Raw genomic sequence first — 27,630 nt, forward strand, 5'->3', positions numbered from 1 at the left:
ATTTTTATTCCAAATAGTATGTTTTGATGGGTGAAAATTATAATTTTGAATGAAAATTCTAATACTTACCTATTGATATTCACAATTATCGCCTTTAACAATGTCTAGTGAAAATTGTATTCTTCGCTAATAATATCGAGTTGAAAAAGAATAATTATTAATATTTTATTTATCTTTTTTATTTTGGACAACAAAGGGAGAGAAAATAGAAAACAAAAAAACAAGAAAGATATACTACTAGAACCTCGATACTCAACGAAAGTACGGTACAAAGACAACACGTAACATACACTCCCTCTGTTTCAAAAAGACCATCCTCTATTCCATTTTGGTCTGTTTCAAAAAATGGGCCAAGCTTCTGTTTATAGTCATATTTTTCCAATAAACTTTCGAATTTATATTTATAAGTTCTTTTCTATATTTATAAGTTCTTTTTTAATGGGGTTCAATCTAAAATATTAATGAAATCTGTATAATTAAGGAAACATTATCTATGATTCCAAATTAAAAATCCTTATAAAGATTATACTCCATAGTATACATCTTTATCTCTATAATCTTTTCATTTTTTTGTCCAAACACCATTTTCGGAAGTTTTTATCACTAACATATTTATTGAAATAAATTAGGCAAGTAACTAAGGGTAGGAATATAAATTACCACGGTCTCCTTAATATCTTGACAAAATCAAACCGGATAGTCTTTTTGAAATGAAAGCAGAATTTGTGATTAACGTTAATGCATGCATATACGTCGCATGATATGACAAATCTAAATATCCTTATCCAACCCAAATTAATCGGTGAGTAAACATACTATGATCCTAACCGAACTGGTAACTATGAGGGCCGTCGATAACGCCCATAAACACGCCATAGTTATTTGACCATCCTTAATGACTTAAAAAATAAAATCTTTCATCATCAGTGGAAAAAGGTTAAATTAGTCCTAGTGAATATTCAGAAATCGAGATTCAATCTAAGACTATTAATCCTAACCGTACATTTTATATTTTGGGCTAGACATATATGTCATATTATTGATGGGTTTATGAAAAAGAGAGTGCAAATTTGGGTCTCTCACATATTTTCACACTTTTATTTATTCCATTTAAAAATAAAAAAATAAAATAAAAAAAATCTTCAATACCTTAACTGTCTTGGCTCAGGATTGGACATCCAACATAAAAAAAACATAGATGGAATTGACACGTGTCATATCGTAAAGAGAACAAGGACCTAGCAAACATTGAAATTTATCGCACTTTTACCTGGCTACATCAATACCGGTCCCAAAAGTGAAGTAAAAGGCTAAAATTTGAACTTGCATTGATGGATCAGAGTGTTACCTACGTAAAAGCACAGGCTATCGCTCTTGCAAGTCTTTCCCTCTATCGAGATGGACGCCGACAAATACTATCAAATCCATTGGACACTCAGACAGGTCCTATTGGTGAGGTTTTTTTTTTAAGGGCGTCACAAATAGTGACTATTTGTAAGGGTGTGTTGACCAAGCATAGGAAATGCTAGGATTAGTCAAATGGGTAGTTTTCTTTTGTCGGTTCCGCGCTTCCGACAGAGTAAATTATTTTCCGGTAGAGTTGTATGAGCGGTCACACTAGTATTTTGACCAAAATTTCACTAATTTTTTTTGGGTGTTCCTTTATATACCCCTGAAAACACTAACGGTACCCCTACCCGTTAGTTAAGTTAGTTAAAATTGGTTAATAAGAAAATCTTTAAATTGTTTGAATTTTTATATCCATACCCCTCCCTAAAGTTTCATTGTATGACCATAAAAAATCGGAAAAATGAATGAAACAACACATCTTCGTGCTTCCTAACTGTTCGTAGGATAACTAGTGTAGTACAGATAAAATATCTATATTATATTTCATCTATAATCTCTACACTAGCAACATTTTGTATTTGTATTTATTGAAGTTTACAGTAAAAATTTCTACGGCTTGTTCCCAAATCATGACAGAGTATGTACTTCTTCATCCCAATATTCGATGTCAGTCCCGGTATTATGCACCAGATTAAAGCTCTGGATTTGTTTTTCCGGATCAAACCTAAGAGTCCAAGATTGAACACGCGAGGTTTGATTATCAACGCGTCCTTGTTGAGAAGCCAAGGACCATCATAACACACTCTTTTCCAGTTTTCTTCATTATAGATAGCTTGATAATAAAATAGCCTTTACTCGAAGGGATGAACTAGCACGGATCGACCTTCCATTGATCCAGAAGATCATTCTTAAACTCATAGAAAATCAGTCCAAAAGTCTACCAATAACACTGAATTTCCAATTTAACTCTATCACAACAAGCTCTGGATAGTTTAATCACAATATCACCTAGACGATTCACAGTTGGAGGTTCATCCAAAATCAGTAACATTGATTTTAGAAACAACATTTCTTCGTTTCCCGAATAGAGAAGCAAAAGACATCTCAGAATTATATTCATTAGTTGAACTAGGGTTATCTTGTTCGCGCTTGAAGTTGCAATTGACAGAATTATTCCGCCCTTGATTCTTGGATTCACGAACATCTCGTTGTGGTTTATACATCTTCTTAGCATTACGATCACGATAGGGAGGATCATTAGCAGGATTCCTCATCACGGGTTGCTATATCAGTGAATAATGTAGTTCTGTTTCAGAGGAAGTATATGTCGGTGATATATATTCGGGGTACAAGAAAGCAAATGTTTTTGACGGGGTAGGAAGATTGGATTAGGGGTAGGAAGATAAAGAGGTACCGTCAGTGTTTTTAGGGGTATATAAGGGAACACCCTTTTTTTTATGAAAGAAAAATCTTTTTTTATTTGTTTTCCTCAACCTTATCTGCTGAACTCATCTGGTTTTATTTCACCCCATCTTCCTTCTCCCATTTTTTCTCCGCTGAAGAACTGAGGTTTGCTCTCCCCTCTTCTCTGTTACCATCTTGTTCAATTCTTCTCTGTTACCATTAATGGCTTATGATTGCAGTTTCGATTTACTTTTGTAAGTCTTTATAAGTCGATTTAGGATTTTAGGGATTGTTCATCATCTGTATTACGATTTTGATTCAGGTATTAGGATTTTAGGTTTGTTCATAATCTATAAATCAATTCAGTTTGCTCAACTTTGTTGGTTAGATTCAGGTATTCTTTTTAGGGTTTGGATTTTGTTCTATAATACCCAAATCTAAGTATTTTAGTTCTATAGAGAAATAGAAGCAGTAGCAGCAGCAGCAGCAGAGAAAGATTGGATGTGGGTCGTATGCAAACAAGACTAATTGATTAAGCTGTTATTATATTTCATGAAGTTAGTTTTTAAAGATAGGCTTGTATATTTTTCGTTTTTGTTTATTTGATTTTGTGTTTAGGGTATTAATGATGGGGCTGGTGTTGTTGTTTTAGGGATTTCTGGATGATCAGTTTACTCAGCTACAACAGCTACAAGATGTGAGTAAACCAGATATTGTGTTTGAAGTTGTTTCTCATTTCTTTGAGGATTCTGAGAAACTTCTCAATGAATTAGCCACAACTCAGTAAGTATCTTTGATTTCTTCTTTCTGGGTTTGGTTTGACTTCTTTTAATTTTGATTACTGGCTTATTTGGTTACAGGAGTCAACAGTGTGCATATTTCAAAAAGATTGGTGCCCATGTTCATCAACTTAAGGGTAGTAGTTCTAGGTAATAGATCTACTCCTTTTGGATACTAATCTCCTCTCATTTGTAGGCTACAAGTAGAGATTATGAAGTTAAATCCTATGGTATTTGATGGGTTAAATTTTGTTATCATTCATTCAGGATGTGTTGTTGTGAGCATACGGTGTTTGTTAATTTTACTACGTCAGTTTACTGATTGATGTAGCTTTGTCAAACTGTATGTTGCCAGAAATCGAAGAAGTGAGAGCAAACAAGAAATGTATGTGCGCTCGTTGCATAGAAAATAAAGGAATCAGGCCATATTCTATATGTAATAGGTGATTTTCCTCGGCTTTTGTTACTTCTTCTTTTACTAAAGTAGATTCATACATGAGTCTTGTGCTTTTGAGCAATTTTGTTTACAATTCAACCTAGTAATTCTGAAGCGAGTAACACAGTATTATTTTCCGATGTACCTACAGTGCACTCTGCTTAAAGAAAAGAAAGATGGCCCCAACTGGAATAGCCATTTTTGAAGGTAAACTTGTCTTATGTAGCATAGTGTTTCTTCTTTGAATAATTCCATTACTGACTTCGGTGTTTGTTTTCCATATGATTCTGATATTAGCTCGAGAAATGGTTTAACCAACTGACGATGAGACGCGCTAATCCAACTTACGCTCCAAAGTTTGCAATTTGGGGAGCTTGTCTCAGTAAAGGTAAGTGAGCACAGGGTCAGTTGGAAAAAAGATCTTTCCTTGCTGAATGAGAGATTTTCAAACGATAATAAAGTCCGTAACAGTCAACCCTGTGTTTTATTGGTCGATGAGCTTGATCTTCTAGTAACAAGGAACCAAATTTTGTGTTATACATGGCCATCCTTTCTATTTCTTGCAGTCCAATCATGACATATGTTTGTTTGTTCCTCTGGAATCCAGACATTCAGATTTCACACCCACTAAACTGCGTGTGTTCCAGGTGGCAGCAATTTCAAGCAGCTGAAATTGCAGATTATAAAATAAAAAGATCATCATCCACCCTGAACTTCTCATCTGCAGGTATATACAAGGTCTTGTATAAGTTTCCTAACTTCTTATATGAAGTATACCTACTCATTAACGAACCCCCAAGTAGTTAGAAAAAGTGGTGCAGTATCCTGTGTTTGCTCTGTGTAGGGGGTTTTACTCATTTGGGAAGTAACTACTTTGCAGGTAAGAACCATGTTGGAATGGCTGAAGTGGAAGCAGCCATACAAGAAATGTTTCAGGCACCTCATATCCAGGTGATAGATCAACTTAACTATGGACACTGGTTTTCTGTAAAAAAATCTTCGATAAGGATGCACGGTGTGGAAGATAGTGATGGTGGTTACTTTTTGTAGTTTATATAGAGCTGGTACTGGAGATGGTGGAGGCCTAGGTTTGCAGTAGTATGCATGGGTGGATGTGGTATAAAATGTGACCTGTAGTAGCAAGGAATAGTACTGCAGATGGTGGAAAAGCTTATATACTGAAATAAGGCAGAAAATTTTTCTTCTATAGACCATATTTAGAGCTTACAAATTAATATTTTTCGTCGTATTTTCTGAACTATGTGAGAAGGACAAAACTCGTGTTCTCGTGTACAGGATGTCATGCAAAAGCAATATGTTCGGTGAATTGAGACTTAATTTTTTTAATTTGTGTTACTAATTGTGGTTACATGGTCTTCCTAACAGGTCACCAGCTATTGTGATAGCTTATTTGATGAAATGCAAAGGATGGACTCGCACAAAGTTACCAGCGGGTGAAAGAGTGAAGGCCATTTGTTGAGATATCTTCAGATTTTGTTATTTACGTTTTTCTTACATCCTGTTAAGCATTCTAAAACAGTAAAATATGTAAGTTTCTGTACATACATGTAAGTTTCAAAGCTTTGAAAAACTTTGTTATATGTGAATAGAAGTTCAATGGAAAACTTTATAAAACTTCGATATATGAATGCAGGTTTCTATCTAAGATAAGATTTATGTTCTGAAAATTCTAAGAACTCTGAGAATTCTTTGGCTCTAAAATCCGGCTCCGGTGACCGGTTGACGGCGGCAGAAAGTATTAGTGAGGGTTTGTAAACCGTCACAAATACGAAAACCGGATTTAGGAGACGTTGCCGGAAAGTTTTAGCCGGCGGTGACAATCTATTAGTGACGGTTGACCAAACAGTCACAAAAAGAGACAAACCGTCACCAATAACATTTGTGACGCCGGTAGTCGCGACTGCTGGTCAACCCTCACAAACGTGTATTTGTGACGGTTTATTTACTATTTGTGACGGTTTTTGAACCTCACTAATAGGACCTGTTTTTGTAGTGAACTCCATAGGATTAGGACGCTTAACTAGGGAACTTCTTAGTTTTGTAACTTCTTGATAGACAAGGGAAAATTTGAAACCCTTGAATAAAAGCTAGATGCATCGAGTCGGTAATCTAGTAATCTATGTCCTCCAAAACAAAGGATACTGTAGTCAGGTTAATATCTGGCCTTCTAATGTGCATGACTTTTTTCTTTTAAGTGGCCCGAAAATAGTATAAGCAATTACAAGGTCTAGGGATTGAGCCCCTACCTCTTCCAAGGAGGGATCATGAGATGGCCACTTGATGGTTCTCTATGAGCATGACATTCCATAGTCTATATATTCAATTTGTCACAGTTGCAAGTTTTATTCAACAAGTAAAATAACATGGATGTATAAATAAAAATATAGATGGTCTGCTATTATCCATCAGACGCTATTAATAATTGAGCTCTTAATAATTAGCAAAGAAAATTCTTTTATTTGATCATATGTTTCTTATAAATTAGAGCACATATATTTGCCTGATCATGACACTGGCCATTTATACACCAAATCAGCCTCCCCACTTTTACTGAAACCATATATACGATCCGATCGAAAATCAAATCGGCAGCAGTATCCACATCTAGGGTGATCCCTTTTAGTTTTGAAAATTTGAAATCCTTGCTGTCTTTGCTTACCATTTTCATCGACCCACCTAAAATTACACCAGTAAAGTGTTGTATCAAAAAAATTGATAAAAAACCTAAAACTCCAAGAGTCTTTAGAAGCCAGACTTTGTTCACCAAGATCCTCATCTCCAGATTTGCAATGAAAGGTAAGCGTTGTATTTGGAGATATGTCATTCTTAATGACTACTTCTGTTTTCTCCCAATACAATCCAAGGCCATCTGTTACCGATGAAAACCAAAATAATATCGTTAAAACAACAAGAAAGAGTTCACCTTTAGTGAAGAAACGAGCCATTGTTTGTAGTAGGTTGTTTTTGTGTATGACACAAATTCATTCATGTATATATTATATATTGTGTTTGACCCTAAAGGAAAAGAATAAACATCATTAATTTTTTCAATTGTTTCAGATTTGACGGTAATTAATAGTATAATAATTACAAGGATTGATCCTTTGATAAGGGTTACGTGTATGCACCCCAGGCATTTATGAAAATATATTCTATGAATAATAATTCATTAATTGTTACAGGGCCTACGATCCATGGATGTGCGGTCCAATTAGATTCTTAGGGTTGTATATAAAGAAAAATATGTAACGCCTCTACTAAAACCTCCTAATAAGATTGTTCTTCTTCTTCCCCTTATCTTTCTCTGTTTCACTTATAATTTCTACTACAAAACGTTATCAGCACAAGCTCTAACCCTGCTGCTAAGAATTTTTTTTTGTGAAAATAAATAAATAAATGAATTAATTAATGGTAACTAATATATAATAACCATAATGGTAACTAATATATAATAACCATAATTACCTTCCACTCATAAATATTTAGTTAAATACATTCATGCACATGCAAATATAATTAACATAATAATTAAAATATATTGATGCATTTATGCAAGTCAATTTAGTTTCCACAAATACATTCATGCACATGCAATTACAATTAAAATAAAAATAATTAAAATATTTTCACGCATTCATGCAAAGTTAAATATAGAGATAACTTTTAGTTTCCAAAAATACATTCATGCACATGCAAATACACTCAAAACAGTAATAATTAAAATATATTCATGCAAGTCAATTTAGTTTCCACAAATACATTCATTCACATATACAATTAGAATAATAATAATTATTATATCGTATAAATATCACACTTATTTAAAAATGGTGTCATTTAATTGTTTGTTTTATTTCCTGTGAAACCAAAACATTAAACTGCACTACTACCTTTTTTTTTTTAAAATGGGCATGTAACTCTTCATGGGCCCTGAATACGTTATGACCTTAACGAGTTAACACTACTAACTGAATCATCGTAATTTGGCCGTTAATCGGGTTATAGTTTTCTTTTAGTAAGGTTTTTTCCAGTTGGACCCAACTCGACTCAAAAATGACATTTTGGACTCAGAAGTACTTGAGCATGATTATTGTGTATTTGAGGTGGAAATAATTTCTTTCGAAAAGAAAAAGGAATTTATTCCTTCGTACAACTTTATGTCTACACATGCATCCCAATTTTTGTGGAAGAACTCACAAAAAGTGACATGAGTCAGAGTTTTTCCCCCTCTTCCATTTTTTCTATTTCATCAAAACTAATGAACCAGTATATATTAAAGTATCAACAAGAGATTCACTATATTTAGTAAGCTATTCAACCTAAAGTAAATGGTTGACATTCAAAATGAGATTCTCTTGGCCTGTTGAGATAAAGAAATTTCTCAAATTAAGCTAAATGTAGCAAAATTAAAAATGGAAAGAACCCCGAAGTAATGAGGGTTAGACGTATCGAATCATATAAAGCATGTGAAATGGGACATACGTATCATGAGACAAAGATTTACTTTTGTCTTCGGTATTAATAACACCAATACACAAGTATCAACCGAGTATGGGATTAGCTAAAACGTAATTGTAGCTCCCATCATAAATGAAAGAGTTGAAAATGCACCTGGTCATAAGTACTGGTATATACAATGTAATGTGTGTATCATAGTAACAACCAATTTTCACCTCAACTTTAATGGCAATAAGAACTCTTCCGGACCAATTGACTATCTTATTGAGTTGAACTAGTTCCAATGTGTGCACTTATGGAATGAAAACACGAGACATAAATTCTCTAAAGCACTTACATATATTGGGTGAAACGTAATATATATTCACTCTAAAGTACTTTGAGTTGAATCCCACTTTTATTACGTAATAAGGCGACACAACTTATTAAAACTCTCAAGACCCAAATGTCTACCTGATAGTTGTTTTTCTTCCACTAATTGAAGGAATTTAAACTAGTTGTTGAACTATCTCCTTACAATGTGAGACGATTGGATCATCGAGCGCAGCATTGCTCAAAAATTTGTTTTCAAGATAGAACAAAGACGTCGCAAAATCTCTATATGTACCAAGAGATAATCACACCTTGTTAAATTCTCAAGTAACCCATGCAAATGGATATCATATGGAATATCACAATGATGAGAATGTAATTGATTGCATCTTTCATAGTCTCTAATATATTTGGAAGGAAATATATTTTAGAGAAACTAATGAGTTAACTTAGTGAAATGTAATTCACTATTATATTTGGATTATTGAATCCATATTGACTCCGACGATGAAATGTTAGGAACTGACTCATACAGGCTTTGGGCATAACCATAAAGCAACTTTGGTTGTGACATGATGATTGTTTTGTAAGAACTCATACAAATATCACTTTATTTGAGTGAATGAAAATGGGAAACAGATTGACGGAATGCAAAGTGACGGCATATCTCTCAATAAGTATTTTTGAAAGCATATCACTCATTTTATAAAGCCTTCAGTTAAACAGGATCGAGACCATCCTAAGATGCAAATGGTAAACAATCCATATTACAAGGAAAACAATATGATATTTAGAAAATATACATACAGAATGCAGACCATTAAAGTGACTTATGAATCTCGTGGATGTTTTGACATTTTTGGACTAGTTGTAGTTTCCAAGAAATTTTGCGTATGGAAAACTACTAGCACTTAAAATACATGTAAGGGCTCACCACCTATTGTAAATGCTAGCGAGTGTACATCAAAAGGATTTGATGAATATTGCATGTTTAATAGGATCAATGTAAAGCACATTATACCCATTGGTCTCGCACAGACTATCATCAAATGTTACAAATGATGTCTAAGGAATAGGTTATGCGTACTAACCTTCCTTTTATTGCTTTGGGGATATGCAATATTACGCGCATCTTTACTTAAATAGTTTTTAGGCCCCCAATATTAGTCAACCTTTTTTTACGTACCAGTTGGTAACTGGATTTAAGCCTGACATTTGTGTTCTTACGCATTTTTGGTTGCACTATACATGTGCCATTACGATTCCACATCGTACTATGATGGGTCTTCAAAACTGTTAAGTAGTTATGTAGGAAACGAGTTCCCAAAAATTATACGCATTTTTAAAACCTTGGCAGGATATCTCTTACCGCTAGATTTGCGGGTTGTCATTTTAATGAGACAGTCTTCCCGTCATTAGGGGTCGATAAGAAAACGTATTTTCTAAGGGTACGACAACAATTGTCGTGGTTTGTTCCCACTGTGTCTCATATTGATTCTTGTACCCCACAAATGTAAATGTGAAGTGACGAAAAATAATCGATTTTCTGAATGTACACTGATGTCGATAAAGTGACAAGATCACACATACCAGTTGAAAATATTCCTGCTAGGTTAGAAATCCTCAGTATGGGGTACATTATAAACTTAGGTGTTTCAACTACACTTGGTGGAAGTGTAGTTGAGGCCGTGGCTCCATAAAGGAAGATGGAGAGACCACCAAGTTCGATCAATCCTCACCTAGAAAGGAAATAGGTGAGTAAGGTACAACTTATTTATTTCATCATAAATCATCTCATAAGTTGGTCTATGACTATGTCCATGAATCAAACTGGAAGACACTCCGAAGTTTTAAATGATTCTAGAGAAAAATGAAATCCTAATGGATTATGAGAATGCACATGAGTCAATGGAAGGATCATGCGTGCACAGTGATGATATAATCCATAAATAGTTGCTCAAGAAGTAGAACACAATGAGATCGAACCACGCTTTATTTTGATTAATTTCAAATAAATAGCGTATTTGGCCTATGCAATCTAGGTAGAACTTAGTTCTTTGACAAATATACATGTATTTGGTGTGGTAGTGCTAACCAACCTAGTATAAATCCTGTGGGACATACATGATTAATTTGTCACAAAGCATAACGAGAAGAAAGCAGCCTTAAAGTATAAAGACTCGCCTTGTGGCGCGAGGTTTCTCACAAAGCCCTGGAATTGTTCTCTTGTAATGAACTTTATAGTATTCTGCTACTTAGTTAGCTTGGTAATTTCAAAAAGACTTGAAATGCAGCATATTTATGTGGTTGTTACGTATCTCTGAAAGAACCAAGAGATAGAAGATATTTGAAAAAGTGCATGATGGCCTTTTGCTTCCCAAGTCGAATGACTCTAAACCACAGAGTGTGTTTTCAGTTAAACTGGAACACTCACTTATTCATTTAAACAATTATGTGGATGTAGTATACCCGTTTAAGTGATTATCTGATTGGGAAGGGATAAACAAGAAAGGTTTTTTGTGCCATGCGTATTAAATAAGTTCCTGATTCATAATTATAGCTATCTGTGTCGACAATATGGACATGATAAGTACTCTTAATGGAATAATAGATCTTACAAGGTATTTAAAATCTGAGTTTGAGATGAAAATCCTGGGAAATCTCGATCTTATCTATGTTCTGTACTAGAAGACCGAGCTTGTGGTATATTATTCCACCAGTTTGCATATTCTATTGTCAGGCAATTTAACAAGGATATGCATCCTTCTAGCACTCCCATGATTAGTCGAGTTTCAAATGTACATAAATGACCAATTCTTCTAAAGAAAGATGACGAAGTTGTGTCGGAAGATGAACTTTGCTTATCTAAGTATAATAGACGCCCTTAACATAATATACTCGACCAAATGTTACATCTTCAGTGAACTTGTTAGCTAGATATAGCTCAGTTCCAACGCAACGTCATTGGAATGGTATAGTGAATGTAATCATGTACCTAAAAGTAACCATTGACATAAACTCGTATTATCCCTGCAAAGACATAAAAATGAATGCTAACGAAAGTGCAATCCAAAGGTTGTTTATTATGAAAGAACAATAATCTCTTCTCCAACGAAAGTAATCAGGGGGAGATATATGGTAGACTATTTTCTAAGTCATTACTGATATTCAGTTTCGAAAAGTACATGACTAAAGGAACTGTCTGGAATAACTCTGAAAGTAATCAGGGGGAGATGCCGATATCAGGAGGAGGATCCAAGGATATGATGTCGACATATTTTACTTCGAAATTGAAGTTATGTTGTACTCTTTTTCCCTTCGATCGAGAATAGTTTTTCCCAAAGGGTTTTGTTACTCGACAAGGTTTTTAGCGAGACAACACTAAAAACATCAAGTATGTTGAAAGTTGAAGACATAAAGATCGCGTGGATATTACTGAAAATATCTGAATCAAAGAAATGAAACCTGATAGTATGTTAAGCAACATAACTTCCAGAATCAACAACATGGTCTTATAGACATTTCAAGTCACCAAAGTAAAGTGTGATAAACTCCTTTTGACTGCATTAGACTAATGAAAATTGTCTGACAACAGGGGGGGCATTTAATGGTGTGTTGAACTATTTTCCTTATACCGAGGTTACTTTTTCCTATAGGGTTTTGTTACTCGGCAAGGTTTTTAATGAGACAACAACAAACACCGGGAATGTAATTTCCCAGATAAGGGTATTGTCTTTCCCACGAGGATTTTCTGCCATAGAAGTTGTGAAACAACTAGTCAACTTCAACGAAGCAAAGTGATCATCTGCAATGGATCACCTTTACTTGCATCTGTCTGGTTGTACTCTTTTCCCTTCCTCAAGATTTTATCCCACTGGGTTTTCTTTTCCAAGGTTTTAATGAGGCAACATATTCAAGTCTAACTATGTTCTACGTTTACGTAATATTGCACTCTTTTTCTTTAGTTCAGGTTTTGTCCCTTTGGGTTTCCCTGACGAAGTTTTAACGAGGCAATTAACTTAGACTCGTCGATCTTTGAAGATCGTATTCCATGTGATGAAATCCATGTAAAATACGAGACAACATGTGAAGTACTACATGTGAATAGCTGTATGAAGGTTTCGTCCCACTGGGTTTTTCCTTGTCAAGGTTTTAATGAGGCAACATATTCAAGTCTAACTATGTTCTACGTTTACATAATATTGTACTCTTTTTCTTTAGTTCAGGTTTTGTCGCTTTGGGTTTCCCTGACGAAGTTTTAACGAGGCAATTAACTTAGACTCGTCGATCTTTGAAGATCGTATTGCATGTGATGAAATACATGTAAAATACGAGACAACATGTGAAGTACTACATGTGAATAGCTGTACCAAGATTTCGTCTCACTGGGTTTTTCCTTGTCAAAGTTTTAATGAGGCAATTGATTTCGGCACAAGTCATCAAGGAGAGGACGACATTTGAAGAACTATATGTGAAGAACTATGTATAAAGTTTTGTTTTGTTATTGAACCGCACAAGGGGGAGTGTTATGCGGTCCAATTAGATTCCTAGAGTTGTATATAAAGGAAAATATGTAATGCTTCTACTGAAACCTCCTAATAAGATTGTTCATCTTCTTCACCTTATCTTTCTCTGTTTCACCTATAATTTCTACTATAAAATTAATGACTATATATTTGGTCTTATCGACTATATAATGTACTTATTACCATAACAGTAATATCTCATGAAAAATCATTGGAAAAGTAATTGGTAAAAAAAGTTGGAGTTAATTTTGATCCAGAGAAGTAAAATGGGGAAAGAGGTCGAATCAAAAAGGGTTCCATAACATGTTTGTATGACATCCATTGAGGTTGCTATAAGGCCAACAATCCAAAGGGTATACACTCTTCTGCACCTTACAAACATACGTACAAGAGTTGATCACAAGATGCAAGTGATAGACATTAATGAACACGAATCACATTCTCAACTGCCCCTAGCTATTCACATGAACTCCAACACCAACAACAATACTATAACACGGAACTGTTCTGCAAAGATTAGCATCTCCCATCAAAGAAATCGAAAACTTTCATATGGCAGTATCTTATCATCATCATCATCATCAACAAGATGAACAAGAAAACCGAAAACTTTCATCATACCCACTTGACCAAACATCGTATAAGCTTCTTCAAGTGATTGGAACCGGCGTAAGTGCAACAGTCTACAAAGCGGCATGTCTTCCTATAAACTCATCAGTTGTAGCAATAAAAGCTATAGATCTTGAACGTTCTCGAGCAAATTTCGACGACGTTCGACGTGAAGCTAAAGCTATGACACTTCTATCTCATCCAAACATACTTAAAGCTCATTGTTCGTTTACAGTTAATCATCATCTTTGGGTTGTTATGCCATTTATGTCAGCTGGTTCTCTTCACTCTATTATCTCATCTTCTTTTCCTGATGGACTTAACGAAGCTGCGATCGCCGTTGTTCTTAAAGAGACGTTAAACGCGCTTCTGTACTTACATGATCAAGGTCATCTACATAGAGATATTAAAGCCGGTAACATATTAGTCGATTCCGATGGTTCTGTTAAACTCGCAGATTTTGGTGTTTCTGCTTCAATTTATGAACCGAATTCTTCCTATGCATCTCATTCTTCGTCTTCTTCGAATTTGATGTTTAATGAAGTTGCCGGTACACCTTATTGGATGGCACCAGAAGTGATTCATTCTCATGTTGGGTATAGTTTTAAAGCCGATATATGGTCGTTTGGAATTACTGCATTAGAACTTGCTCATGGTAGACCTCCATTATCTCATCTTCCGCCATGGAAATCTTTGTTCATGAGGATTACAAACGGGTTACGGTTATCGGATTATAACGAACCCAACAACATGGTAAATAACAATAAGATTAAGAAGAAGTTTTCGAAGAATTTCAGAGATATGGTTGCTTCTTGTTTAGCTCAAGATCCATATAAGAGACCTACAGCCGAAAAGTTGCTTAAACATCCTTTCTTCAAGAACTGTACTAAAAGTGTTGATTTTCTCGTTAAGAATATGTTACAAGGTTTACCAACTGTTGAAGAAAGGTACCGAGAAGAAAGTGTGAGGTTTCGTCGCCCGATACCATCTGTAGAGATCAATGAAGAACCGCGTGTAACCGATCAACAACACGAACATACAGATGATGAGGATGATTCTTCGGTGGTTAAACATAGAAGGATTAGTGGGTGGAACTTCAATGAAAATGTTTTAGAGTTATATCCTGTTTTTCCTACTGATACTCCTCGAGAACTTTCATCGTCAACCTCATCCTCGTCTTCGTCTTCAGAGATTACAATCCAAAGTGACGATGAAAAAGGAGAAAAACAGGTGGAAACAGAGGAAAACAGAAAAATACAGGAAACAAGTGCTGTAGCTGTTGAGGATGAAAATGTTTTGGTGAAACAATTATCTATGAGTGATCATGAGTATTCAACAAAATCGTCTTCGACTACGATCACAATGGTGGATGTTGCACCATTAATACCAAACCTTGAGACTTTAATGGATAGTCTTGATATTGAAAGAAAAATGGTTTCTAATTTATTGAATCAGATAAGAACGAGATCGTCACCGGAATCTTTGGATGCTGTTGTTGGTGAGGACGAATATCAAATGAGACGTGAAGAGAAATTGCATGACATGGTTAGAAAATTGAGCTTTGAATTGCATCAAGAAAAGAAAAAATGTTTTCATTTGGAGTTGGAGTTAGAATCACTAAGGAACCGAGTCACCAACTCGGGTTCAGAAGAAATATCCAAAAATTAATTGCATTAGTTGGCTCTTGTTGTTTTCAAATATTAGTATTTGAACTCTCGTACTCTACAGCAAATAATTTCATATTATCACTGGTTACCACTGGTTACATATTATCACTAGTTGATCGTAATTACATATTATCACTGGTTACCTGTCAAGATGCATGCCATGAACTGAGGTTCTTCATGTGTCATGTTTGAAATGGCACGAATTGATGATTAAGACTTTCAGAAACAAAGGATTGATAAACATGCGGGTTGCCAATTATTTGTTGGAATTAGTAATCCAAACACAGTTTAATGTTCAAAAGTGTTTGAGTTATTCTTTAATTGATTTGTTGTGTACAAGACGTGTGATATGACCTAGTATTATGTGTTTGTTAGAAATAAGGGATTAAGTCCTAGTAATTAGGAATTTATGTTAGTGAATTAATGGTTAAAAGTTAGGGAGTTTTAATATGTATTTGTGGATTTAGACGTGGGATAATTGTGCCTACAAAATGGGAGTAATGGTTAGTGGTTAAAAGTCCAACGTTCATGTAATGCCTATTTAAGTCTGTTTTTGATTAATGAAAAGTGTATCAGAGTTGGTAAACAATGTAGTCATATATTTCTCTCTTCTCCATATATTATGTTCTATTCAAATTCTACATTTGGAATCAAGAGCCAGGTGATCCTCGGGAGATGGCGAAAAAATGTTTGTTTTTTTATGGGATAAGAAAAAATGTTTTGAGAAATTTTGTTAATAAAAAAAAGTTTTGATTTGTTACGTGAGAAAAGTGATGTTTTGAAAAATGGTTTAAGAGTTTTCTTTCGAAAAAAAGAAATGTTTGGTTGACTTGATGAAATAGAAAAATGATTTTGGTGTATTTGGAAAACAAGGTTTCCATAGAAAAACGGTTTTGGGTTAGAAAACATGGGTTTCTAGCTATGAAGATGAACAGTTGGAAATAAAATGGTTTCTAACACTGATGATGATGATTGTGATGAACATGTAAAAATGATTTGCATAATATGTTAGGATAGTTGAGATGATGTGGGATGTCGATCGACTAGCAATGATGATAATGAAGATCGTGACGACGATGATTTTATGTTGATGTATGATGATGATGATCGTGATGACGACTATGATGATGATGATGGCGACAACAAATCAACTGTTGCTGATATATATGATGATGACGTTTTGCAGATGTATGAAGTTAATGGTTGCAATGGTAAAGACAACAAGGAGTTAAACGTGTTTGAATTAAGGGAAGGTGTTGAAATTAGTAATCCAAACACAGTTTAATGTTCAGAAGTGTTTGAGTTATTCGTTAATTGATTTGCTGTGTACAAAACGTGTGATATGACCTAGTATTATGTGTTTGTTAGAAATAAGGGATTAAGTCCTAGTAATTAGGAATTTATGTTAGTGAATTAATGGCTAAAAGTTAGGGAGTTTTAATATGTATTTGTGGATTTAGACGTGGGATAATTGTGCCTACAAAATAGGAATAATGGTTAGTGGTTAAAAGTCCAACGTTTATGTAATGCCTATTTAAGTCTGTTTTTGATTAATGAAAAGTGTATCAAAATTGGTAAACAATGTAATCATATATTTCTCTCTTTTCCATATATTATGTTATATGCAAATTCTACATTATTTTTACGAAGGTAACACAAGGTCAAGCACATTGAAAATTATATGATGTTTATGTTTACTCTTTTCGATTAATTTTTAGCAATGAATATAATTGTTTTTCTTAATCCAGAGAAAACACTAATAATAAAACTATTAAATACTCCAATTAAAAAAGATTAAAATAAACATCAATATTAAATACTCCAAGAAACAAAGTATCATCACCCAGAGACTTACTACTATATATCCTGTTTTTCCTATCTTAATGCGCTTTAGCTTAAATATGGTATCATCACCTAGAGACTTACCTATATTTTCGATTAGTTCGCCTTTTACGACGTAGCTTTGTTTTCCTCAGGCCTGCAAGAGATCCTTGTCTATCGACGTCTAAAGATTCTTGAATTATCTTGGCGCTCCTTTGTGCTTGGAATTTCTGTACATTTCTTTCTCCCAAGGCGTCCAAAGAAACAAAGCTATTGATGTGTGAAGGATCCCAATAATCTAACATGTTATTATGCTCCATAATCTTTGTGGATGATAGTTGTCCTTGGTTAGAGGTACAACGAAGGACTTCGCGATCATCGTTCAATAAAATTTCACCGTTCTTTAGAAGGAAGAGTATATCATACCTATTAGCAACTGATGATATGAACTCTCTACTCCAACTCCAAGACTTGAAGTAGCATTGCTCATTCCTGTGGTAACTACTACTACTACTATTGTCCTCCTTATTCTTCTTTAAAACCCACGGTTCCATTTCCACGGAGGGACTGTACCAGTATTCAAGACACAAACACCCTCTCGTGACAATAAGTTTGCGTCAAAAGCCGGATGGGAAGAGCCATAATCTTAACACGATAGAGGTAAGCTTCCTTGAAGGGGAAGACAGGGGGAAGATAAGGACGACACCCTCCATTAAGGAGCTGAATTGTGTCAAAAGTCGTAAATATCAAAAGACTTTTAACTCATACGAGTATTAAGACTTGTGGTATTTACGCGAACTAACCTGAAGAGGAAATAATACAAGAAAATGATAAGACGAGATCAATGGGTCAATACACTATGATGTAAAGACTGCCTGCGATTTCGTCGCACATAAACAAAGGTAACATAAGACCTTTACATAGGAAGGCAAAAATAAGACCTCATAGATAATACAAATAAGTAAATTATTCATAATGTTTAAAATATGCTCGCACCAAGGGAAGTTCATGATAAAGTATACAAATCATATTTGGTTTATCAAAATTTTCCAAATAACAAGAGGCAAGAATGGGAATGCAAAGGAAGTGTTATTTGCCCCATTTTGATAAGTCTTACATACATATGAAGAAGTCGTAAATATGAAGCGAAGGAAAGAAGAATCATATTAAAAAGATGAAAACTGAATTTACAAGAATCTACAAGTATATTACAACAAGAATAAACAATCAACTTTCATCTTCTTCATTTCGTTCAGAATCACTAATTTCTTCTTCAGAATCTTCTTCTCCATCAGTAACTTGGATATCAGGAATGGGTACATTTTTAGGAATCGCTGGAAAGTTGTATTTCGACAAAGGAATACCATTCTCAAGACAAACTCTTTTAACAGCAGCCTCACGAGAACGATTAGCATCGTTACTATTGTTTTGGACTAAATTAAACCAATTTTCCTTCAATTACTGATACTTTGAGTTACGTTAAGATGATTCTTCTTCTTTAGCAGCCAAACGAGTTTCTATCTCTGCAACTCTCTTTCGATATTCCTTCTCTTTCTCTGCGAAGCATCAACAAAAGAGTTAAGATAACAGACAATTATTCCTAAAGAATATGAATGAAGATCAAATAACAACAAATTACCTTCATAATTGGAAATAATGTCCGCGACCAGTGTAGAATGTTCAGTGTGAAGGCTAACATTTACACCTAGATTATTTCTAGCATTGCTCAGAACCTAGCAGCCCAGTTAAACTCAGCTTCACTTTCTAAAAGGAGTTGAGATCGAATTAAATTTCTTTCCTCAATAAGAATGTCCCTCTCACGACAAGCTGAATCACGTTCTACCTTAACCTCAATAAGGGATTCTTGAAATTTTTCTAGTGTTTTCGCACCCCTAAGAGTGATCTTTTCTTTTTCAATAATAAGTTTGTTTTTCTTCACCTTCAATACCTGAATTGTTTCTCTCTCCTCATAAAAATGTCGTTTAAAATTATTGGCAGTGGATAATGCACTTTTATGGCGTTCTCTAAGAGAATTATATTTTAATCTTAACTCTTCTAAGCTGAGGTTTTTAAATCCTCGAGTAGGATAATTATTTAAAGAGGAGTTGAGATGCTCTAAAAGAATTTCAACATCGGGAAGATTAGCCGCTTCATCTGAAAGGTCATACAGGTCTGTGAAGATAATTAAGTAAGAAGTGCGAACGATCGCATAAAAGAAAAGGAGTACGAAAATATAAGTTGCATACCAATGAGTTCCTTGTTTCTTTCTCGAGTTCGAAAAACCAATTGAGAATTAATTAAATTCTCATTTCTAAGTTTTGTATTCTCTCCTGTAAGATTCGCATTCATATCCGAGAGAATAGATTTCTCGTGTTTCAGTTTGGTATTCTCATCCTGCAACCTGCGAAGTTTTCTTTCATTGTCTAAAGAAATCGCATAAGATATGCGGGCACTCTGCGAAAATAAAAGCATCATAAGTAAAAGAAGGAATAATAAGGATAAAAGGCAAATGTTGCAGAATATTACCAAGCCATTCATCGCAAATTGAAAATCTGGGTTTATCACAGAGGCAACTCCACGAAGAGATCGATCCCCCCAATCAGAAGCAGTACAGATTCTTGAGACCATCTTGAAAGCACGATCTATTTCATCATCCCCAAGAGTAGCAAGAGCATCTCCAGAAAAAAAGATCAGACAACTTCTTTCGATACGAATCAATCGATACCTCTTCCTCAGAAACAAAAGTATCTTTATCTGAAGATTCTGAACTTGAAGAAGAATCATACCTCGCACGCTTTCTAGAGATATCATCTTTTAACAAGGTTTTCTTGGATTCAGATTTTGATGCGCGTTTCTTAGGAGTGCTCTTGCTTTTGCCTAAAATTTTGTCGTTCAAAGGATTCACCTACGCGAATAATCAAGATAAGAAACAGAGGCAACAATATTGTTAAAAAATAGAAAGTGTGTTTCTTACTTCCTTATTCTGCGAAGATGATACTTTGCGCGAGTACTGACCTTTTTGGCATCCTGCGAAAGAGAAGAAATAAGATATAAGAAGGAAACTTACGAGAATTTACAAATTGAATTAAGAGGATTACATACCGCTACTTTCTTTTCCTCATTTTCAAATAATTTAAATTCCCAAGGCTGGTAAAGTAGGAAAATCTACGGGCAGAGGATTGTCAGAACCATCCGCAGCTTTACCAGATACAAAGGATCCTTCCAAGATGACAGGGCAATTAAGCCAACTAGAATCATTGGATCTGCGAGCAGCACAATTAGAGTTTGAATTCCAATCAACATCTCGCATAATTTTTTCATCTTCAGTGATACCATCCACCCTTCTTATGCGAACAGCCCACTTAGTCACGTTACTTTTCATAATAGCGATGTAATAATTCTTAAAGAAATTATCAAGAGTATACTCAGCAGGATCTATAATTTTATCACGATGATCCTCTTTTCGCACTTCATCAGGATAAGAATTTCCAAGACCAGCTGCGCGACGAGCATACTCTAATGGTATCCTGATAGCATCACCACTCAACTGAAATATTCCTCGTGCAAATCTTTCATCAGCAAGAATTCTATAGAAAAGAGGAATCTCAGGATTATATAAGGGAATTGATAGAAATTGAAGTTGACCTAACGAAACGATGATTTTTCGGTTATTCCATTGCTCAGATTTAATTAGATCAAGATTAAGCTTAGATGCGAAATTACATGAAGGTGGAAGAGAGAGTTTATAACCCCTCTGATTGAAGTCAGTTTTCACTTTGTTAAATTCGATTTCCATCTTTTTACCAGCATGAGCCATTAAAGAATGGGAATGAAGAATATAAATTTGCAGAGAAGGTGAAGAAGAACGAAAGAAATAAAAGGAGTAAGATAGAAGAGAATATATAGGAAAGAGCGACCCATTTTTCAAGATTTATTCTCATTAATGCGAAGAAATGAACGGTTAAAAAGGACGTGTCGAAAGATGAGTGGTTAAAAGGACACGCGTACATAAGGAGAGCTTGAAATACGGAAAATTGTCGGAAAAGTAAAATAAAAAAAAGACAAGCATGTGCGATTTGCAAGAGGATAATTTCTCATATCGCTCACTCTGAAGAATAAGCAACATGAGAAGAGGCAAATGTATGAGTTAAATATTGCACACATTAATAACTACGCGAAGTAAAGAATACAACCTGAGCGAAGAGCATCGCACATAGCAAAGTTGAGATGACGCACCAGATGATATCAGCAAAGTCACGAGTAAAGTGTGAAGAATTATGCGAAGAAGTATGCTATGCGAAGATGAACGATTGTATATGAGCGAATATGTCGCATAGTGATCCCGAAAATAATGGGATTCTTAGCTGTCATCCATTATGTAAAATCCTATATAAAGGAGAGAGTCATTGTTTCTTGGAGGATTCTAGGACAAGTCTTGAAAAAGAAATAGGAAGAGAGAGAAAGTGAGCTTAGGTTTCAAGTAGAATTGTTGTAATACTTGAATCATTCTTGTAAACATTCTTAATCTTTGGTTAATAAAACAAGAGTTCATAATGATCACCTAGAGATTGAATCAGTTATTGTGGAGTGTATCTTACAACTACAACCATCGTACATGTTAAAATTAGGATGACATGTTTAATGATGTCAGCATAGTCACAAGTAAAGTGTGCTGATCTGTGCGAAGGTGTAAAGTGTGCGAAGTTGAGTGAATGTACATGAGCGATTGTAACGCACAGTGATTCCGAAAATATGAGATCTATTAGCTGTCATCCACTATGTAGTACCCTATATAAGGGGAAGAAATCTGTGTATTGAGAGGGATCTTCAGTATGTGTTAGACAAGAAACTAGGGGAGAGAAAGTTTATTTGGAGAGCAAGTAAAGTCATTGTATTATCTTATCTTGTAACCAATAAAAGATTTCCATTATGATTACTTAGAATCTTGTCTATATTCATAAGGGATGTGATTGTAGGATTTCTTGCAACTACAAATCAAGCACAAGTTCCCGTGCTATTAAATCGTAGTTCTTACACACTTTCTCTGTCAATCTTGTATACCGAAAGATGGAAACGAAAACATAAGTTGTAATCGGACCCTGTAATTTTCCTTTTCTTTTATCACCAAGATCAATTTAGCACTTTCTCTGCTCATCTCCTCCTTTTAGATTAGTATATGAAGACAGTTGTTTCCTTAACCCATCTGCATCTCTACCTTGAAGCCTGATTTCTTCTCCACCAATTACTACTTACTGGATTAGTACCTCCACCACTACCTCCCTATGTAAAATAATTATTTGTTAATCTTTCAAATTTAATACTCCATCGAATACAAATTCAAAGTTCCATGATCAAAGAAAGGATCAATCAATTTCTTGTCTTCTGTAAACAAGTGAATAAAGGGATATACATTCAATTGGTTTATGATGACTACAAATAAGAACCATAACAAGAAGGTTTTGTCGATTAGTACGTAAATTCTAGATTTTTGTTTGTATTGATAAAATACATGATACTGTTAAAATTGATTTCAGGTTCATGCTTTTTCTGTTCTTAACTAAATTTTATTTTGACCAAATTGTGTGATCATCATTGTCAAAAAGGAAAGTATATGAGATTAAAGTAAAAGAGTGCTGTTATGAACGGGGAATAAAGAAATTTGATGAAGAAATTGGATTTACTGATTTTTTTGTATTCGAACAACTGAACGAAGTTTGTTCTTGTTTAGTCTGGCTTTAGATTTACTTTTAATTTTATTTGACTATGATTATTTGATATCAAACAATGCATGGGTTGTTTGTGTGTTGGAGAGAAAAGATATTAGGGCGCAGGAAGAGGAAAGAACAAGAGAGAAGAAGAGAAATAACGAACTTTGGCAATCGTGTTTTTTTTTTTTCCAAAATAAAAAATTGATTTTACTATAACCCCGTTAACTCTAGCCAATGAAAGAAGGAGGAAGGTGCACCCATGGGTGCACAAAGTTGCACTTTTGCTTTGTTTTGACTTTTAAGAGAGCAAAAGTTTATTCGAAGGGATATGATGAAGTATATGATCACTTGTCACTCTTCGTATGCCCTGTCGACTTGACAAAATCAGTGTACACAGAATACGGTTTTTCGGTTGTTAATCACATGATTTATAAAGGGATACCAGTTCTACTAAGTGTTGATACCGTTTTATATAGGACAAAAAAATTCCACCGATTCTGGTCGTTGGATCGATGAAATGGTATTAACACTTAGTAGGACTGGTATCCCCTTTGTAGATCGTGGTTAATCAAACCAATTACCAGAACACATTTACAGAAGGTATTACCGAAATTATCTGTTAGACTCTCATTGCTTTTTTTTTTGAAGTATTATTGCTTTGTATATATATCTGTTTGCTTTTTTATTAAAGTAATTAATCTATGTTAGTTATTCAAAACTTATGAAATGAAATTCCCAGAACAGGTTCATAAATTTGAAATAGGTGCCGACAACAGTGGTTGGAAAAAGTTCATGCCTCTTAGTTATCTTCATGACTCTGATGAAGGATATATCGTAAATGATACTTGTATCATCGCAATAAAGGTTTCTTGTAGTGAAGCTTTGAGTGTAGCGGCTGAGAAATAAAAAATGACCCACGAGGCATGAGTTGAGGAAGGAAGAAGTTAGCTGATTGCATCAAAGATTTACTTGCATGAATATATATAAGGGTTAGGTTCACTGCTTGATGGATGATTGGTTTTATTTATCATTTTTAGAGTATCATTTGTAGATGACAACTATTATGTTCAAACTTGCTTCATCTAGCCATTCAAATCCTGAATTTTCATACATGAAAGCTCCCGAAAACACTTTTCAGATGAAACACTTTTAGTGAGGTTGTTGATGTAATCGTTTCGCTTCACCGATTCTTTTATTTTTATCTCTATTGTGCTTCTTTCTTCAGGAAGTTTTGGTTTTATATCCCCTCTCTATTTCTAAATAAATGAATAAATTCTTTTGCTTAAAAAATAAATTCTTTTGCTTATAAAGAAAATCCCGAATTTTCACAATGTCCAAGTATTTACACATATGCACACACTTGTTTAGAATATGTATTACATTCAATTCCTACTTTCTGCTAGAGAAGAAATCGGAAGTGATAGACACACCGCGGGTGTACCGAGTAAGAGTGAGGGTTTGATCCCCTCTTGGGCCGGTGGTTTAGCAGGAGTTGGGTTAAGAGGGCCGGTGGTTTAGCAGGGGTTGGGTTTAGTATGGGTCCCGCCTTCTTTCACTTTTCTCGCTTGGGACAACCCGCGAGATATAAATCATTTTTTTTATAAACGGATATGAATCAAAGGATGATTCCCTGTTGTTTCAACATGCGATGGGATTCCCATAAGAAACGACAATGGTTCTTCGGATCATACAATTCCTGATCTGCCAAGGTTCATGGCTTGGAGTCTATTTTAATTTGGATTAAAAAAAAAGAGAGAAACAAGGACGTAAAACATAAGTTGAGCCAGCAAGTGTGTGTTACGGTAATGTTAAGCAACAAGCTTTTCGGCCCCCATTTTCTGCAACATTCCCTTACATTTAAATACCAGTATTTATTTATCAAATGTCCCACGACTCCCACAAACTACATCTCTGAATGGGATTCCACAACACTTCATAATAGGATACTTGCAAGTTGCCTGCCACAATATTCATGTTCATCAAATTATATGTATGAAGATGCAGCATCTCCGACTAATACTAAATTGCAGCAACATATAAATATTTGTTACTCGTCCAGGATACTTGCAAGCCGCATTACCATATAACTTCTATAAAATGATAGGCACACTAATTTAGGAAGTTACAATATATTATTATTATTATTATTATTTATTTTTCTTTACCAACACATCAAAGCTTTTTGTAGGTTAGCAAAATGTTCATAGATTTTGTGATCCACAACCAGCAAGTTTGGACAACTATATCGATGATGTAATGTCATGAAATTTTAAACTTTCAATTCTTGTTATTCTCTCAAAAGTTGGGTTAAGGTTTTTTTTGATCGAAAAGAAAGATTTATTAAAAGAAGAAGGAATGTACGAGCAATTCTACCAGAGGTAGATGAAGCAAAAGAAAAAAAGTGAAAAACTAACAAAAGATTACAAAAAGATTGCCTGCCAATTAGACATCACAGTATTGGAGAATTTTAGATGTACTCCGTGACTTGCAGCCGTTGCACAAGTTAGAACCGAAGACTTGGCTTCAAAGATGAAATCATCATCTGTTTTGAATAGGTAGTTTGCTTCAAATTTTCTACAATTCCTCTCTTTCCAAAATGCATTAATGATTGATGCTGGGATAAATCTCCAAATGTAGTTGTCAGATTCAGAGAATTGCGTTGTACGCATGATTCCGCTAATGCTATCATTGAACCCAGGAATACCCAAGTCCAACTTGTAGAAGGTTTTAAGTTAAACCAAATCTTGTATGCAATCTTACAGTGCAGGAAAAGATGGTCGTGTGTCTCCTCTCCCCCACCACACAAAGAAAAATCATTATGTAGATTCATACCTTTCCGTTGAAGCATATCTATAGCATTAAACTTGTCATGAACTAAACACCACATTAGGTTACTGATTTTTGGAGGGACTACCTGCTGCCAGATGAAATGACAAGGAAAGTTAGTCACTCCATGTTTCGCCTCCAACTGTGAATACAATGCCTTGACAGAAAGTACACCGAAGGGATGTAATTTCCACCTCCTTGTATCTGTCAGACCATCACGAGAAGGGGGTACGCCACCAATGGTTTTAGTGGGCACTGCATATCCTTGAGCTTCTGCATATGTAAGTACTCGCCTGAAATCGGATTTCTAATTTTCTTCAATAGAAATCATATCAGTAACGCTAGTGTTTTTGTTCCTGAATAACTTGAACAGGTTATGAAATGTAATAGATAGAGGTTGCTTCCTACACCAGCGGTCATTTCAGAAAGCAATGGTTGTACCAGAATGGAGGAAAAATGTCGAGTGTTCATTGATGAAACCTGCAGACTCCACAATTTCCCTCCAGCAAGATACCCCATAGGATTGATTGACTTTTCCCGGAATCCATTTGAAGAACTCTTTTCCGTACTTGTCTTCTACAATTTTATACCAAAGCTTGGTCTTTTCTACACCATATCGACAACACCATTTATCCAACAAAGCTAAATTCATAAGTTTGAGGCTTCAAACACCTAAGCCACCTCTTTCTTTAGTTGTACGGACTATGTCCCAGTTAACTAAATGAGATGTTTTTGCTCCTTCTTTGTATTCCCATAGAAAGTTTCACATCTTTTTTTTTCAAGAATCTTGATGACTGAGATTGGGGCCTTAAAAAGAGAAAATTAATAAGTAGGAACACAGGATAAAATGCACTTCAAAAGAGCAAGCTTACCTCCCTTTGCCAACATTCTTTATTATTAAAGAAACAATCCTGAAAATATTGAAAGAATCTTTAAAACTCATAAGGAAAAATTTGGCATAATTATTAGCATTTAGCTGTATGGAGTTTTCTCTAATTATGGAAGGTAACACTGATTCAATAAATTTCCCATACCCAATGAGCCGAAATTAGATCTCTCACTTTTTTTGAGTCATAGTTCGAGTAAGTCTTAAATGCGCCCCATGAAAGGCCGTTAATTGCTATGAACTTCTCAGGAAGTTGTGTGAGTGAAAGAAGCTTCACAAAACCTAGATGAAGATGAGAATATGCTTCCAAAAAAGCTGATTTAGCACGCTATTAGTTGGGCCAAAGAGTTACAAAGAGCCAATATAAAATTCCAAACAGAAGATGCTGCAACTCTAGAGGGTATCAAAAAAAAATACTCTAGAGAGAGAATGAGCGCTGATGTGGAGGCGAATTTCAAGCGGTTTCAGATCTGAAATTTTTCTTCATGGCGGCTATTTCTATTTCCTTCATCTAAAGATTTTGGAAACAATGAGTCTAACCTAGTTTCACTTGATTTTACATCTCTTGGAGAAACTAACGGTGTGAAAGGAGAAGTGAAAGGTAACCCTAGATGTGAATCTGGAGATGTAGATGCTGGAAGATCTCTGCGATTGATCAACACCCCTGAAATATCAGTTGAAGATAAAGAAAAGGATATGGTTAATCACTCTTCATCTTCTTAGCAGAAAGATGATGAATTGCAAAAAAAAAAAAAACAAGAATGGAGAGGATTGTTTCCTAAACCATGAGCAGTATCTTCTATAACCCCTTTGAAATTTACTCCTCC

At 34.9% G+C, this 27,630-nt stretch overlaps 1 protein-coding gene and 1 long non-coding RNA gene across 4 annotated transcripts; both read left to right on the forward strand.

Annotated features, from left to right (window-relative positions):
- Positions 1-2,832: 2,832 nt before the first annotated feature.
- LOC113283669 lies at positions 2,833-5,615 on the forward strand. 3 transcript variants are annotated; one of them, XR_003327573.1, is made up of 9 exons: positions 2,833-2,919; positions 3,407-3,537; positions 3,615-3,683; positions 3,889-3,976; positions 4,121-4,176; positions 4,267-4,357; positions 4,617-4,696; positions 4,850-4,920; positions 5,356-5,615. It is a non-coding gene; the product is annotated as an uncharacterized LOC113283669 (long non-coding RNA). The 3 variants fall into 3 exon arrangements; XR_003327572.1 differs by having other exon boundaries at positions 4,577-4,696; positions 4,850-5,615; XR_003327571.1 differs by having other exon boundaries at positions 4,850-5,615.
- Positions 5,616-13,816: 8,201 nt separating this feature from the next.
- Positions 13,817-16,148, forward strand: LOC113283670 (serine/threonine-protein kinase BLUS1). Its single transcript, XM_026532998.1, has one exon. It carries the CDS (start codon positions 13,839-13,841, stop codon positions 15,561-15,563), a length of 1,725 nt encoding a protein of 574 aa, XP_026388783.1. The 5' UTR covers positions 13,817-13,838; the 3' UTR covers positions 15,564-16,148.
- The last annotated feature ends 11,482 nt before the right edge of the window (positions 16,149-27,630 follow it).

The sequence above is a fragment of the Papaver somniferum genome, chromosome 5 (assembly GCF_003573695.1).
Source record: "Papaver somniferum cultivar HN1 chromosome 5, ASM357369v1, whole genome shotgun sequence".
In the NCBI taxonomy this organism is placed as follows: domain Eukaryota; kingdom Viridiplantae; phylum Streptophyta; class Magnoliopsida; order Ranunculales; family Papaveraceae; genus Papaver; species Papaver somniferum.